Source organism: Brachyistius frenatus, unplaced genomic scaffold (assembly GCF_029030835.1).
Source record: "Brachyistius frenatus isolate BFR_SWC_R1_liver_20210118 unplaced genomic scaffold, ASM2903083v1 Contig_21, whole genome shotgun sequence".
Lineage (NCBI taxonomy): Eukaryota > Metazoa > Chordata > Actinopteri > Embiotocidae > Brachyistius > Brachyistius frenatus.
In genome coordinates this window covers 601269-619091 of record NW_027210620.1, presented here as the reverse complement: position 1 = coordinate 619091, position 17823 = coordinate 601269, and the positions used below count along the sequence as shown (strand labels likewise).

Below are 17823 nucleotides of genomic sequence, written 5' to 3'. Positions count from 1 at the left end.
CTGGAGGAACTGAGCTCAACTTTAGCCATCACCTTTGGGATGAACGGGAACACAGACTGCAGGGACTTAAACCACATTCAAACTAATCCTGGGCTCCAAAAAACAAAACTGGCTCGGCTCGTGAACCAGATTTATAAAATCATGTAGGGGGTTTCTATAACGCTTACTTGCAGTAAGTTTTCGAAAATGACGATTCGATATTCCCACCAACCTCACGTTGTGATTGGGCAGCTGGGTGGAGGTGAGAGAGGATCGATTGTTTTACTCAACTTTTGTGTCTTGTCTAAAAATGTGAATAGTTATCCCTGTTTTTAAATGACATGACGTTTTTTTCCTATGTAGCTGCTCGGAGCGATTATAAATGCTTTTAATTATCGGACAGGATGTTACAAACTAGTTCTGAGAGACCATAACTCGGCCTTTACTGAGGTGTAACTCAGCGTGCTGCAGTTTTAAATGTTGCAGCAAGGAATTTTAAACCTCTGCAGAGTTTTGGCATCTGATAAACCTCCATATGGATTTTTTTATTTACTTGACCGTTGGTACCTGTGTAACACGCCCCCCTGCTAGTTTCCTTGTAAAGCTGCTTTCTGTTCCAACATCAGTGTACTGTAAGCACCAGCATGAGACATGATGTACATTAAACAGATATTTGTAACTTTAATTAAGTCAGGGGTCATACAGACAGGTCAGATCATCTTACTGGGCTCCAGCATCCTTTACACAGTGAGTTTAATTTGCTTCCTTCACGAGCGCTATCAGATCTGTGAGGTAATTTATTCAATCAGCGGTCTGCATATATCCAGCCAGTGTCCATCCTGTCAATGGCTGGATATGTGACAGAAAGGTATTTGTGTTTTTGGCTTCTTCTTGCAGCATTATATAGATTCAAGACATTTTGTATTAATCAATTTATTAATCTCTGTACTATTCTGTATTTATTATTATTGATTGTTGCCTGTAAGCCAAATTGCTCCTTAAGGATATTACATTTTTACTTAAACCGTGTTGCAGGAAGCTTGTAGAAAGCCTAAAGTTGCAGAAAAGAGGATATGATTCAAGTATCATCAAACTTGTCTTTCTATATACTTTTGGCCATATTTTGTTATCAACAAAATTCACCACCAGAAACAGTCTAGCGTCCTCAGAGACCTATTGTGCGAGTGACTCGGCGTGATTTTAGTATGATATCGATTCATATCCTCTTTCTTCAGTGTGTTACCACTGTTTTATTGATTTCCAGACACTTCATCAGCACGAGCTATCAGCGGGTGAAAGACGGGCGACACAACTAAACTCAGATGAAGGACGCCGCAGCTGAAGACGACAAAAACGGTACTTCTGCTCACACGTCTGAAAAACTGGGGCGGAATGACAAATGAGAATAAGGAACTGGGTGGGAGGCGAAATGAGAGACAGAGATTGTGAGACACAGATAGGACGGAACATCAGATAAGACATGCAGGATGTGTGAATGCTCATAACCCATTACGTGACCACCGGCTTATTAAAAACACATCCTCAGTCGGTCGCTCAGGGTCATTCTGCCTTGTGGCAGCACAGGCGGCAGCCAGGTGGTCATTAGAGCTCTATTGCTAATCACATGTGACACAGGAGTATTAACAGGATGCCAGGACATCGGCTGGAGGAGGTCCTGACTGCATCCAGGTAACGAGTCAAAGACTGTTATTCTGTCGTTCGACGGGTCTCTTTACGTCTCGCTGATCTAAGATTTAAGATTGGAGACATGCCATCGTCTGTGGTGCCCTATTGACTGATTCAATCCTTTTGGTTGGACTAAAATCTAAAATCAATCTAAAATATTTAAAACGGGATATTTATATCGGATATCAAAGATTCATCATTGTAAAAAAAATGTTTTATGCAGTGTAAAACAATTTTTTTTTTAAATTCTGTTGTGCATTTGTTTTTGCACTATTTTCACTCCATATAAGTCAGAATGGCTAAAGTGGAGAAAAAAAAAGCTAGTTAGCTAAATTTGCTATCGTTAACAGGATTGCTAAAATTCACGTATTTTTAACATCAGCTCTTGTGTGCTGTTGTGTTTGTCCCACGTTATACAAAGGAGGAGAGGCTAGCTAGTGTGCCGTCTTTATTTTGTGGTCCAAAAGGAGATGGATTTAAGGCTCGCAGGCACAAGAACAAATTACCAGTAACAATATTCATAGAACAAAGAATAAATTTTTTATAATATTAGGAAATTTCACACACAAATAACTTACTCCTAAGAATATCACCAGTGTTAAAGGTGCTAAATGAGCAGACCTGACCTTCATCTTTATCTTTGCATCAATGACATTCTGCAAAGAATTCTCCCAAACGAATTCATCCTTTCCATAAATTTACACAAAATATACAATCAATAGCTGGCAGTTGCGGATGGCTGGCTGTGAAGTGGCTGCTCAACACCATCAAACTGTAGAAGGGCTCACATTATACACAAATTTACACACAGACAAACGCATGCAGGCAGACAGAGGAAGCATGAACTGATTATGACAATAAAACCTCCAGTTCATCTTTTTCAGCCCCAGTTGCTTGCAGAGATGATGTGCTCACAGTAAAACACAGTATTTCCCACAGCTCGTGATCTGTTGATCCGATCGTCTCCTCTGATCAGAGCTGATCCTCCGAATCACTGAGGAAAACACTCCCACAAACTCTCCGCACGTGGCTCTACATCCGAGAAGACAAAAGAAGCCCTGAAGCAGCAATGTTCTTCACAGAAAACACATGAACTGGCTGTTTTACCACTTTTCCTCCACCATAACTTAGCTTTTTAAGCTCGGTAGATGATCAATTGTTCTTATTGAGCTCAAAAAAGGAATCCTCTGTTGAATGGCATCTTTTTTAAGTCATCTCCTGCTTTGGTTGGTGTCTAATCCGTGATAAATTCAATTAGGGGTCACATAGCACCAGTAGTTCTCACAAGGATATTTCATATAGCATTTGAAGAAAAGGTCTGCGCGACTTCAAGTGACATATTAAAAATCCTGTTATGTCACCAACACCAGTCCAATTGGCTTTGTAGCAGCAGGGAAATGATAGATTACTGAAGAGCTGCCTATCGGGTGGAGGCCTTCAAAAGAAAATCTGCATGTCTGCCAGCCATTTGGGGCAGGCTCGTGGCAAAGAAGGACATCAAATAACTCATTTATATTCATTTCACCACCTCTCATTTTCAATTTTGGCTCCTTGTCGATAGATGGGATTTTCAGGGCATATATCTCTAGTTTGGCAGCTCTCTGGAGAGAGGGCATTTCATATTTGACCCCCATGTGTGCTGGAAAGCAGGTCTTTCATTTGATCAAGTCAAAAACAAAGCAGATAGAATATTTATGGCATCACTGATGTCAAATTACATCTCCACACCTCTTTATTTATGACTTTAAATAAATGTGTTTCGATGAAGTTGGGTTGGCAGCGAGCAAGTCTAAGTTGCAATGATGCAAAGTGTGTTGGCACCTTGAATAATTTCCGTGTTGGCGAGACCAGAGGCCGTCAGGTGAATAGGGACCGGCCAGACATTTAATCAATAGCTGGACCTCCTCAAGCCAAGACACATAAATGCTTTTGGTGGCTGTAGGACACCAGTGCGATGATAAACCTCTCAACACTAGCGCTAGGTCAGACAGTAACACCAAAATAAGGCTGGATATGCAGAGAAAATACTTTTTTTTTTTTCTATTTTACCTTTCATACGGAGGCGCAGAGGTGCAAAGCCCAATGACAGTAACAAGACGCAATAAAAAATAAAAAAATAACAGAAAAAATGACGTAAAAAATTCTAAAATTCTGTTTTTTTGTTTCATTGCTTTGTTTTATAAAATGTTGCACTTTCTGAAATGTTTTGTATTTCATTTTGTTTTTTTCTAAAATGTGTTTTCTGAAATGTTGTTTTTATTGTTCCATTTCCCAAACTGTGGTTTTTATATCTATTGTTTTTGTTTTTTTGTAGCGTTTTGTCCAGTGCTGTTGTTTTTGCATCTCGGGGCCTCTATACTTTTATGACCCCATGGGTGAATGCTAATCTTTTACTGTCACTCATACTGATTGGAGGGTTTCACCCCCACCTGTTTGAGAGAAAGGCACATTTATTTCCTTTGTGCAGTGGTATGAATAACATATTCATAATTAAACTGCTCACACTAATTGACTTTCCATCTAATTAGTGAATTCAGGGGCACAGGAGACAAAGGGTTTTAAATGGGAGTCAATTACTGCTTTATGATGCGGTTCGTGCTTCTGTCTAAGAATCCCGCCATAACAAAGGTTGTATATCACTTTCTGTGGGCAGGACATTGCTAGCAGCCTAACATGAATATATTTTCTCATTTTAATAGACACATTGCTGCTGGAAATAGTAATGCATTTCTGGACGACATATTTTACTTTTAGGTTATTAGTTATGCAGGAACATGTAAATTCCACATAGAAAGTCCCAGGCGGGTATCGAACCACGGACCTTTAGACTGTGAGACGACACCACTGACAACTGCACTACTGTGTTGCCTAGTAATGCATTTCTAAAGCAGAGCAGCTTAACAGTCTTAGAGGGGTGACAGAGTACTTCAGCAGGACTGGCCCAGATCTGAAGTGCATTCGCTCTCAGTGACACTCAGTGAGCAAATACTGCACATTTAGAGACGAGACCAAAGACCTATCAGCTCAGAGGGGGGGAATTATTGAGAGCCGCCCTCCCACTTTCTCCTCCTGCAAAAGCACTGTCCTTTTTTCCCTCAAAGTAAAAAGGACAGGAAAAGAAAAAGCTAAGTATTCTGAGGCATATTCATACTCAGGTTTACGTAACAAATACCTGTGTTTAATAGAGCAGTCAGACTGAGGCTCACAGCCCAGTCAATTTAGTGCTTGCGAAGCCAAACCAAGGACTTTGATCTATCGTGGCCATTAAATTCATGTGTTGTTGCCTTCTGGGTCATACCGTGTACACTTCACCACACCCAGACCTCCACTGATACCAGGACGCTCGCTTCTTGCAAGACTGTACAAGAAAACACAATTAATTCCCACAGTCATTTCAGGACAGACGACTGGATTAAGACCAGAAAGTGTCTAGTTACCTGGGCAGAGCATGAGAAGTGTTACTCGTCTCTCCCAGTTTCTCCGACTCACAGTGCACACACACAAAGGCAGCTCTTCCACCTTGCACTTCATCACCACAAAGACTCAAAGCGAGCCTTTGTTCCTGGCTCGGGGCTGAGCTCTCAGAGCATTGGCGAGGAGACAGAAACCTGAACACCTGGCACAAACTAAACCTAATTTATCAGAAACACTTGCTTTTTTAAATTTATTTTTGTCCTTTTGGTTCGGCTCACGTTTTGCTTAATCGAGCTTGTATCGTCAAATGTGTTGGAACAAGTAAGAATAGAAAAAGTTGTAAACAGTGGTCAGATTTGTACATTTAAACTTATTTTCCAGAACATTTGGTGGTTTAAGTATGTTACTATTGTATGAGCTCAACAAATTGTGTGTATATTTGGTATAGGACCTCGTTGACCCTAATTTATATGTATATTGGGATGGACAGTTGATAATATGCATATTTGGAAAGGTAGGTGGGCGTCATCTGATGGGGATTTTGGGGGAAAATACAGTCTTCACATGCTTGGTGCTGCTTACGTGGTGCTATTTGTTTACAAGGTCTGAGGATGAAAATCTAAAAAGGACATGGATGGAAATCTGCAGTTACTCCCATTATAAAGGCCCGGCCAAGTGGCCTGCTGTTTACAGCTTCAGGATGAGCTCAGTGCAAAGTTAGGAGGTTGGACAGCTGGGAGACTCCGGAACAAGTCTAAGACTGTGTGCTCCAAAACAAAAATCACCCTGACCTCCAAAAACCTCTGCTGGCTTCCGGGAGGACTCCTTTATCCTCCCATTCCTGGCAGTTCTGATTCATGAAGGGTCAAGTGATGAACAGCCATCAGAAAAGCTTTACAGATGTGTTACAAAAGTGACTGTGTTGAATCTTCATGACTCACTCGAGGAGGGAATAACCAAAACAAGTCATAATGTTGACTTCAGTGTTGACACTTCTTTCCAGCATCTACGATGACAGATGACGATGTCCACTTTTAATTTCTGGAGGCTGCAGGGCCCATACATCTGAGTCAATGTGAATGTCTGTGGTGTTTTTTGTTTCAAGATATGAATTGATTGTTTTCCACCAGCCACAACATGCCGTCAAGTATATGGAACAGTGTGTTCACCAGAAAAGCACATGACAACAGGAAAAAAAAAAACAGTTTCCACATCCTGAACCAATCGTTCAGCCTATATATTACTGATGTGATGTGGCAAACGGAAAACAACTTTGATGCTGTCATCAAAGCCTTTGTCTTCTCGCACAGAAATACACTGGTGACTGTAAACCTTTTCATTTCACCCAAAAAGTCTCTGGCCCGTCGGAGTCTGTGTTGCACTATGAAAAGCAGTTGCTGCGGGGCATACTTGTTCCTTGTCAGGACGAGTTTGGTGGGGAAAGAGAAACTTCTGGACAGGGGACGTTAAGACACTTTCCGGGCAGAGTAACAAAGGCAACGCCATTGGACCTGCAACAGGGAAATGTCTGCGAGGAGTCGCTTGGCGCAGTTCAACACATCGTTTGAACATACTCAAGTGTGTACAGCGATAGCAGGCTAATCGTTGCAAAGGCTACATGCTACACCGGGCAGCTTTTAGAGGCGGGAGCAACCGACTGTATGTTATAAAACTGTAATTGATGGGTTTTGGATTGAGCATGCTATTAACATGATAAACAGACCAAGGAGCAGGTCAGTCTAAGCTTGGGTTTGACGTTGAGTTAAATTTGATTGCACACATGAATAACAATGAGAGTGTTTTGCATTTTGCCGACACAATCGACCTCAAAAAGGCACCGAAATCAATCACAAATTCTGACTTCAGGTTTGACCGTTAGCTAAACTTAGCCACCCTTAATGTTTCTACTGTTAATTGCTTATGTTAAAAGAGGCACATGCATTATTCAATCCTGTGCACTTTATTTTGTATCTGGTTTGTTTTGGTTTCAGAAAGAATCCTGGCTCTTTATATGCAGAGTATCACTCTGGAAGCTGTTTCATTATAATGACAGATCCAATTGACAAGCATGCCGTTCCCAGTTCGAGGTTTAGTGAAAATCTAAAAATTAAATAGGTCAACTGGTGCCAATACAAGACAGAATTTTTGGCACCAGAACCAAAGCAATTCTTACTCATAACGTGATTTCCAAGAGAAAAGAGTTTATTTTAACAAAAGAAGATAAACCTCTGAAATGTTTCCGCCAGTCCTTGAAACCTGAGTAAACAAGACAAAGAATCTGACCAAGCCCTCGTTACCAAATTTCAGTCTAGACCCAAAAAGTATTGCGGTTTGAAACCTAGCCCGAACAGCAACAAGCTGATCCTATCCTTGATGTACTTTACTAGCCCCTGTCTGCATTTTCAAAAATAAAGAATAAAAGAAAGCAGACAACGGTGGAAACTGCTGCACGGTGGCTGACAGAGGCAGACACATATACATCGTGTGAGAGGCAAAGGCATGTAGCAGCATGCCATAAAACCCGTGAGTGACACTTGGCTTTGTGGGACAACGCCAAGGCGGCGCTCCTGCTGGGTTTAGGATATGAAGCCTGCTGCAATGTGGGGTGACAGGCTCCTCCGGCGGGCAGACACTTTATCTTCTTTCAGCATGCCTGGACGGCCTGAAAACACCACGCTGTCTTCTCTCCTTCGCGATAGCAAAGCATGCAACACTTTGTTTCCCTTTGCAGACTCACTTCTTTCAACTTTCCTCAGTGAGCGCATCAAATCTTCTGATCCCTTCCATCATTTCGGTGCAGGCACCGCAGGAGAAAGTGGCAGGGACCATAGATAATTGTCACATGGGGGGAAGCTGGTTTGTGTTTTGATGCACAGCTACAGAACGGGCACCTGCTGGGGTCTATATGTGGAAAAGAATGACCCAGATGGAGGTTAAAAAAAAGAAGAAAAAGAAATCCACGTTTTCAATGTCATGAAAACTATTATATATCTATCTATTTCCTCATACCGTAACACCTGCAATGAATTTTTGTATGTCTTATTCCTATTAGACAAATAAAAGGACTAAATGCATCTCTAACGGGTCCACCAAGTATCAAGTATGAAATCACACATCTGGGTTTCACATCATTACTTCTTTCAGATGTTTTACCAGATATTAGCCAACAGGGAGTCATGTTACAGACTTCTAGTTGAATGACAGCCAGAAAGCCATTTTATCCTGTATAAAACCTGAAATTCAGCACTGTGAACCTGAAGTTACTGCCTTTAAAAAGGAGTCATTTACTGGTGTGTATCGGGCTTATTAGTGCCGGTATGTAACCCCTCTAAGACCTGCTGTGGTTTAATGAGTCACTCAAAAGATCCTGCATAAACATCAAGTCAGCCAAACTAAAAGAATATGTTCACCAATAACTCAACACTCCAGCGGTCCTCAGCATACAGCAGAAAAGTGGAAACATTGTGCATGTGAATGGTATTAACACAAGCCAGATTAACTTCAGAGGAAAAATGCTCACTAAAAAACTTCCACAATATAAAGGGATGGTCAGTGTTGCACTTTATGGTGTGTTGGTCTTATTCATATGGATATTTTCCATGTACACGGATCTTTTTCTTGTGCAGCTACAGTCTAATTCAGTTGGAGAAACAGAGGGCGCTTCCACATCAGCTACCATTAATCTGTACCTGCCTGAGTACAATGGTCCCCGGTCCCAGCACGGCCTTTCTATTGACTGTATATAAAAGTGGACGTAGCTTCCAGGTCTGAAAAATGAAGCCAATGACGAAGCACCATTAACTGGAATACCGCCGAGGACCACTAGGGGTGGTTAAAAAAAAAAAAGCCTACAGCTCCATAGACTCCCATTCAACTTCTCTCATAAAATACAAAGTCATTATCATATCATTAGCTAAAGTCATTCCTTCTTATTAGTTTTCTGGTGGCTCACTGAAAATGATCCCGTCATTAATTAGAAAATAGACTTCAAAAAGCTGTGTGTTTGGGGGCATGTCTGTTTGATTGACAGGCCTGTGGTGCAGTCAGGTTTCTACTATTGGTGGGTGGGATGTGATGTGGGATGTGATGTTGTCAGGTTTCCAATCAGATCGAATCAGATCCACTGCTGGCTCCTCCCAGCTCGACCAAATATGGTCACTTCTGGCTCCAAACTACTCCAAACAAGCAAGATGGCGACAGCCAAAATCCAAACTCATGACAGATGTTCACAAACCAGCGGGTGACATCACCGTTGGTAGCCGCTTTGGCCTGCCACAATAATTACATATTCACCTGATCCTGATTATTTTAGCCGACTACAATCATTTTGCATGATTTTTAGAATCTTTTTGATTCATTTGTATAAAACAAATACTAATAGATTAATTTAAAAAAAAAACACACACATTAAAAAGTGCTCTATAGAACAATTTCCCCACTATTTATTTTTCCTCACTTCACTTATTACACTGTAGAGTGTCGTATATTTGTTTATATTCTACTGTAATCGTCTCCTCTTACACTGTGAAGGTCAGCAAAGAGGAAAAGCTGCCGTGTTTTCTGAGACTCCTCCCTCTCTTCGTTATCCTCTCAAATTTTCCCCTCCACGCAGAAGAAAACAGCTCCTCCAACCAAAAATGAAAATGATTTTACTCGCTCCACTCCTCAGCTGATTATCTAGCATCTCCGCTATGGCAGCATCCCTCAGCAGCGTCAACGGGAGGAGCAGATAACAGCCTGACTGTGGTCTACTGGCAGATTTGGAATCGTCTGTGGAGGGGAGGGGATGTTTATCATGAATGGAAAATGCTCGTCATCCTTCACTGAACCACTGACATCCAGATCCTCATTGCCCTAACCATCACAGGTCTCCTGCTCCTGCCTCTGACCTTTTCAAACGGGCTTGACAGACATGGTTTTGGACATAAATGTGCTGCTCCGGTTTAACTAAACAAATCTCAACGGAGGAGAAGATGCCAGCGAGTGGTTACTGCTCCTCCAAGTCGTGATAACTCAAGCAGAGCGCTGCAACAATTGGAGGTGAAGGAGCTTTTGAACCACATGAAAGACAATAAGAGAAAGCCTAAAGAGGAGCTTAACTGCACTGGGCTTCATTAACTAGTGGCCTCCTTTGCTCTTTGTTTCTGAGCCTATTGAACTCGGTGTGCCGCTCCGGCCCTCTCAAGCCGACAGGCTGAGCTTCTTCCCGGACTAAAAGGGGGCGGGGAGCGGAGCGCCGAGGGCCAGGCGTGACTAATGCAGGAACCTGGTGCTGCTGTTGCATGCTGGTAAGGGGGGGACGATATGGCATGGCCTGCTGTTGCTGCATACAGGGCAGCACAATAAGCCGAGCCGCCACCCCTCCCTGTCTGTCACCCCCTCATACCACCCCACCCCCCGTCATCCATTCATGGCAGCTCCTTTCAGCAGGTCATTCAGAGGGCCAATAAAGAAGCTAGCTCATTCTGTCCGTTCTGAAATGTGCAATGTCAGAAAGAGGGAGAGATGGGGGAGGAACGGCGGGGGTGAGATTCCAAGAAGGCTTACATACAGTCTCCTCACTGTAGGAGACCGAGCTGGACCTCCCATTTTGTATGCTGAGAATCATCTACAGAGCATTAAAACCACAAGAGAGAAACGGGGCAGTGTTTGTCATGGAAACACAGGTTTCCATTCAATTATTGCACAAATGTAACCGAATTCCTGCAAACCAGTAAAAGAAAAAGAATTTGCATCTGCATCTAGTTGTGTTGTGAGACTATCAGGAGTTGGTAAACAGCTACTGGTGCCAATTGTCCAGTTCCACTCAGACATAGCAGGAGAAAAAGAGGGCGCACTAAGATGACTCCATTAAAAAAGCCCAAGTCAAAACTCAAACCAACAAATACGATGTGGAAAACGGGTCAGAAATATGGCACATATGTACACAGGTCTTAAAACGTTAAAGTTTCTACTTCATGTACTTCATGATTTACTCCACTGCATTTTGTTTCCCTCGATGCACCTCAGCCTTCTCATAGTAGTTCGCCTTTTCCACATATTTGTGGTGTTTCCCCTCATTCTAAATGCAAATTAAAAATGTGCATTAAACAGGTGGACGGTGAGGAACCCGATGATGCAGAGACAGCAAAAATTCATCCATGTCATCAGTGCAGAGACCTGTAGTGTCAAGAGAGAAAGAAACGAGACTCACTAGAGAGAGACCCGTTAAAAAAGGACAACAATAAGAGATCTGCCGGCTGTAGAGCTCGATGAATGCAGGTAGTTCACCAACATAAAAGTGAGTCCAACCCACCTATCACGAACTCTGTGAGAGACCGTCTCTGCATGTTTCTCTGCAGCTCACGTGCCCGTGTGCCTCCGGGTGTGTGTTTGCATGATTGCAGGGGCAGCTGCTGGCAGCATGATGGACGAGGACCAGCGCGTTGGAGCTGGAGACGTCCACATCGCTGCAGCCCAGCGAGCGGTTTAACCCTCTGTCGACCTCCCCGAGCCCGTAAAAAAGAAACTCCAAACTCCCAGCATCCACAACGAAATGAGATTCCACACACAACCGCAATCTTAGCACATTAACAGCCTTGAGCACGAGCTTTTAAATCAGACCACATCATTACATGAGGCAAGACTCTCTCTCTCTCTCACGCTCTCCCTTCTTATTCCACTATCAGACACACTCCAGACTCAAGTGGAACATCTCTATTTTTCCACTCTAAAGGAAAAAAGCTCCAACAGTGCAAATTAACCCCAAAATCAGACCCATTTTTGTGAGAGTGCCACTGCTGCGTGTGTCACGGGGTGAACTTCACAGAGCCACAGACTGAAAGCTTGAAAACAAAATTAGATAAATTAAAAAAAAAAAAAAAAAAAGAAATTGACGCACTAAGCCTACAGGATGTTGTGTAATTTCGCCCAGATGTGCTCCTCAGCTCAGCTAACTAATAAATCTAAGGAGGGAACGTGAATGCTCCAGTGCGTCCTCACATCTCGGGCTCGACTGCTGAGACACTTTCAGAGGATCTGAAATCTTTTCTGCTGGTGAAAGGCGCATTATATCTTCCCAGCGGACGGCCAGAGAGTGGAGGAGCTCACCTGCGCTCTATTAATACAGGCCTCTCTGAGGAATGACCGGGGCTGCTCCTTCCAGCAGCACAAGAGTTGAGGTCAGTCAACGACCGGGGAAGCACCTCACCCAAAATGTCTAAAAATACTGTCCTACATACAGACTGTGTCCGGCTCGAGCGGGAGATGGATTGATGAAGCACATTGAGGGGAAAGGGTCCTCTTTTCCTCTCTTCCTACTTTTTTTTTTTTTGCTGGTGTTGTGGAGATTTCCTTAATCTTGTAATCTCCCAAAACAGGCTTTAATCTGGTAGTTTTCCCAGGAGAAAAAAAAAATTAATTCCAGGTTGTATATCAGTTTTAAAACAAGCACTGATGCCAAATGAGCCGGAGCGCAGCACAGTCCCGGAGATTGATTGAATTCATGAATAAGGGCTAAGTGTGACTGTGTGAAAGTGTGAAAAGGATGTGTGTTTGTGCCTGTGTGCAAACGGTCACACACACATCTGACAGCATCTCTCTCTCTCTCTCTCCCAAATCAGAGCTATACATTCCTGTAACTGTGGTCTGCGCTCACACACATGCGAGTTCAATTTCCAGTCACTGTCAGCAGACAGACATTTCTCCAACCACTATCTGATACGTGATGAAAATTTGCTGCCAGCAATAAAAGCCCTGGGAAACAAGAGCCCGCCTGTGTGAAAAGAAACGATTCTGGCATGAACTGATTCTGCCGTCTGTCTGAGGGCGAGCTGATGTGGGATGGACGAGATTTGAGATTAAGGGTTGGGGTGAGGTGGGGGATTTTTAGGTGCTCTCGCTTTACAGTAGGTATATTGTTCATACTGGAGTCTTCATTTTCCCATTTGGACTGTATTTTACAGTCCAAGGACATCAAGAAGGACTGAACATGCAGCTATCCAGCAAAGAAAGCACCTGCACAGATGTTAAAGTTGCAGATGTGTGACACTGCCATCCAACAGCATGTTGCAGGTTACAGAAGGAAGAATAATAAGAGGAAAATCTGACTTTGCACCATGCTGAACTGGATCCTTGACTGCAAATTACTGTATACGTTAATAATCAGCTCAGCCTGAAGGCATTGCTTGAGCAAATATGAGAAAAAGCAAAGCAATCAAGTGAACCTTGTTGTTGTGAAAATATGATGATTAGAATGAAAACAAGTGTTTGATGTAGACAAAAGAGAGTAAATTAGTGTGTTATGGCAGCTTTCTTCAATCAGATTTCTTAAACTAAAAAAGAGAAACAGCCTCCGGGAGTGTGTCCACTCTTCTTCCTGCAGGCTCACATCCTCTGCTTCTATTCAAACCTGACAAATACAGGATTCCTGCAGCTGCAACAAACAATGCAATCTGAGCATAAAACACAGTCATCCTCATGCAGAATTCTGCACACCAGCACTCCACCTGTGTTTGCAGCGTTCAATCGTGCACGCTTTGCACACGGACTTCTGCACGAACTTGACTCGTTAAAACGCAGATCTTAACAGGTCCGCTTAATGCTGTAAGGTGCCATTTCCTTACCGTCACTGGCGGCGATCTCCTCGTCTCGCACATTCCCCACACACTGCAAAACTAAAACAACTCCAACGAGAAGGTCGAACGTCTTCGCGGTCGCCATATCCAAAGTTCAGTTGCTTGAATGCTCCTCAGTATCCCGGTGGCTTTCAAGAGTCCGTCTTTCTCCTGCACCGACACTGGTGGACTCCGTAACTCTCCTGCTGCTTTTAAAAGGGAAACCTGCCTGCGCTGCACTGAGCTGTGTTTTTTTTTGTTTGTTTGTTTGTTCCAGCGTGTGCCACACTGCGCGCTCCTGGGCAGCAAACGCGCTCTCCGCCTCTCCAAAATAAACCAAATTAAAACGAGAAAAAGAAAAAGTTCACCGCATGAAGGCGCATCTCAGCCTCGCACTGTGGTCTCATCCCACTGGACGGAGGTGCAGTGTGTGTGTGTGTGTGTGTGTGAGTGTGGGAGAGAGAGAGAGAGAGAGAGAGAGAGGCTGATGCGCTCCTGGAGAAGACAGTGCGCTCTCTCCCCGTCATCAACTCCTCGGAGCCAATGACTCCGCTTCTTCTGCTTGATGCTCCGTGTGAACCAGAGGAGGCAAACACACAAAGCTGTCGGTTTTCTGCATTGGGATATACATTGGGTACCTTGTCTGACATGCAACGTTTGAGTGATGTGGGAAGATGTTGGCAGCAGGGAGGCTTGTGGAGCCTCAGGAGCTGCTGTTGTGACTGTTTGCCAGCAGACAAAAGAGACGCTTTCACCAGCAGAGGGTTTTGTTTTTATAAGGGGTATATTATTAACTATACGAGAGGTTTAGGTTGTATCGGAGCTATTCAAGTTAATATCTCTCTTATTTTCCTGACTGTCTGAAAATAAAGATTTGTAGACTAAAGTTCTGTCCCGTCTCACCTATTCTGTAGTCAGGTGATTGAATTGTGAGAGCGCCCTCTTCAGGTGTGAGGTAGATCATGATATTTAACCGTTGTGTTGTCTTGACTTTGGCTCTACTTTGCTGTCCTGTGTGAAAAAGTCAAAAATAATTGCAGAACACAACTGTCTGAAGAAAAGAAAATTAATATTTAAATGGAAAAGTAAGTTGTTTGTAAAAAAAAAGACAAAGCTATGCATGAACACCTACTGTATATTGTGGAATGACACAGTGATGTCACTTAAATTTGGGGTCAGTTGGATCCTGAAGAGGTCAAAGTCCATGTTAAATCTCTGCATGAGGAAGCTGTTAAAACACCAAAAACAGAAATCTGCACAAACTCATTTGGGATTTGAGAAGGTAGTGATTTGTAAAAAAAAAAAAAAAAAAAAGTAGGCAACTATCAATATCAATAAGAGCTACAGAGCATTTCAGAATCCATGTTTCACAGTTGGACTCTTCTTTTTCTGTCAATAAGCAGCTCTTATTAAATCAGGGAAGATTAATGAAGTATTGAGCCATTAAAACCATGTTAATAATGTTTTCTGGGATGTTAAAGAAACTGCAGAATCTCAAACACCTAAAACAAAAGATTTGGATTAATGGATGGATATAAAGCAGGATATAGTCCCGTTCTAATGGTGACAAAATCCTGAACTTAAATCCAGACTTGAATGACCAGAAAATGTCTGATGATGTTCCCTCTCTTGATCGTGTGTTTTCACTTCTCTCAGAAGCAGTCAGACATTGAAGGGCAGGAACTTGGAAAGCTCTCATGTGAGGGAACATTTCCTTTCTTTTTTCCGAGGCAGCTCTCTCTCTCTCTCTCTCTCTCTCTCTATTTCTCGCTCTGCACTCGGGACAGCTCACCATATACTTTTTCTTTCTCGTTGCTTGGTTGGCGCTCATTTTGCTCAGGAAGGATAACTTGGGACCGCGTGCTTGTTCCAATTAAGACACTCACTGTGGGAATGTAGAAGCTGCACCACAGTCATGGAAAAGCTTAATATAGAGAAGAAACTCTTGCATAAAGGACTCCTTTTATAATTTACTTGGCAGCATTTTGAACATTTAAAGTAGTTTTCCTGTGCTGAATGGATATTAGTGGATAAAGAAAAATTTAAGTCATCACAGTCTGAAATCACAAGTATCCTTGAAGTGTCTCTCAGCGGAACAAGAAAAAAAAAAAATCAATAAATAACAATCACCTCCAAAGCTTTGGCAGTGATTAGTCATTACCTTGAATATCTTCACTGGTCACTCAGATTCATCCATCCCATTATCTTTACAGTGTTGACTGCCAACAAAGCGGGTGCAGCTGTTGTAGGATGGGAGTCTGTTTCGGCACGAAATACATGAAACTGCTGCTTTGTGCCAGGATCAGTAAAATGTATAGGGTGATGGTGAATGTTCAGTTTTCTCTTTCTTTCCAAACATGTTTTAGACACACATGTAAAACAAAGTCAACTGTTAAATGGTTTAAATAAGATGACTGGGGATGGGAACATTTAAAAACTGGTGGTGGTGCTGATCTGATGAATTCAATTTACATAGTGCCAGTTCGCAAATGAGACCGTAAGGTCCTTACATAGACATAGAGCTTACACATAATAGAGAAGAACCCAAGAATTTAACAATTCCTACATGAGCGACAGCTGGAAGGAAAAAAAAACCCTCTATTTTAATAGGAAGAATAACCGCCATCATTTGGAAGGAAAAACTCCCTTTTAACAGGAGAACACCTCGAGCAGAACCAGGCTCAAGGACAGGTGGCCATTTATCTCGAGCAGTTGGGTTGAGGGAACAGCAAAGAGAGAACAGAACAGCACAGGGAGACATGACAATAAACACCGGGTAGGTTGGTGATTTCAGCAACCGCAGATCTGGACATGATGAGAAGAGGATTGTGATGAGCTCGTCGTGGGCACTGTATGTAAGCAGCAGAGAGAAGAACAAATTTAAAATTTGACAGCAGTGGAATGATTGAATGATTGAGATGGGGCAAAATTTGATTGGCTTTTCCTAAAATGCCTACAGACGGGTGATAAGAAAAGACCAGACATTAAAAATAGCAAAGCCTTAGGAATCGAACATTTGTCAACTGGTTGCTGAAATCCAGAAAGATCCTGAAGGTTAAATCTGTTATTTGTCCTAGCACCAGAGTGCTGTGGATGAGGCGTTCAGAGATGTGTGAAAACTCATGAAATCCCACAATTTAGAAACAGAGGAAGTGAGTGTGCCACTGTGTTGACGTGTTTCTTTCGCTTCCCTCTGAAATAGCTCTGGCAGACATCGTTATGATCATAAGACTCGAATAAATATCTGCTGAGAAGCCCTGTCCGCGATCGTGACACGTTCACTTTCTCACATAAATCCCAATCACCCTCGGCATGATTCGATCAACACACACCTCTTCATCAGCCGCAGCGGCGTATATCAAGTGTCTGCAGAGCAAACACAGATAGAAATATACAACATGCTGCTTAGTGATCTATCACCTCATAAAAGGAGATTATTGCTGACACGTGCAGTGTGGCCGTTTAAACCGTAAAACATCTCTCTGAATCAGATGCAGTCGAGCATCACGATGCAATGTGATTCAGCTCCCGAGGCTCCACACGCTCTCTCACAGCTCAAACCTAGCCGTTCAATCCCCACAGCGGTCGAGACTCAGCGGCCGCAGCTCTCCGGGCAGTCTGCCCCTCTAATCACCTTGTTCCACGACTCCAGCAGAAAGAGGACAGGCGAGTCCTCAGATGACCACACTGAAAGCTTCCTCTTTCAGTATCTCACTAAACCTTTTCTGTCTCAAGTCTCCTTCTACTGTGACATAAATCCAGATCAATCACAGACGCCGTGAACTTTTGCTTGGCTGCCGACCACACCGCACTCGGCCTCCACGGGGCAACCTGAAAGAGCATCAAAACGTCTGTGACGAAATCATGAAATGACACTTCCAGGGACATCAAGGCCTCGAGAACTAAGGGTGGTGGCGAGTGGAAATGTTCCACCCACGCCTAGAGTTGGGTCCCACTTGTTCACTTGCCGGTCGCCGCAATATTTATGATACGTGGCCACTTCGTAAACAGAGAACAAAGAGGCCGTGTGGCAGTCAGAGAGCGAAAACTCAGAGGAGAACAATCTCCGCTCTGTTTGGATCTTTCCATTAGAGCATTGCCCATTATTACCTTTTCCGACTCGCTGCAATATGAACAGGGACCTGAAAGC

The 17823-nt window shown here is 43.0% G+C and overlaps 1 protein-coding gene across 1 annotated transcript in view; it reads right to left on the bottom strand.

Moving 5' to 3' along the window:
* The window catches only part of plxdc2b (plexin domain containing 2b), an 85338-nt gene extending 71260 nt beyond the window's left edge, over nt 1–14078 (bottom strand). Inside the window, exon 1 of the mRNA XM_069696315.1 lies at nt 13683–14078. Coding sequence (XP_069552416.1) covers nt 13683–13779 — 97 coding nt within the window. The 5' untranslated portion in view covers nt 13780–14078. The remainder of the gene's footprint in view (nt 1–13682) is intronic.
* Between the last annotated feature and the right edge of the window lie 3745 nt (nt 14079–17823).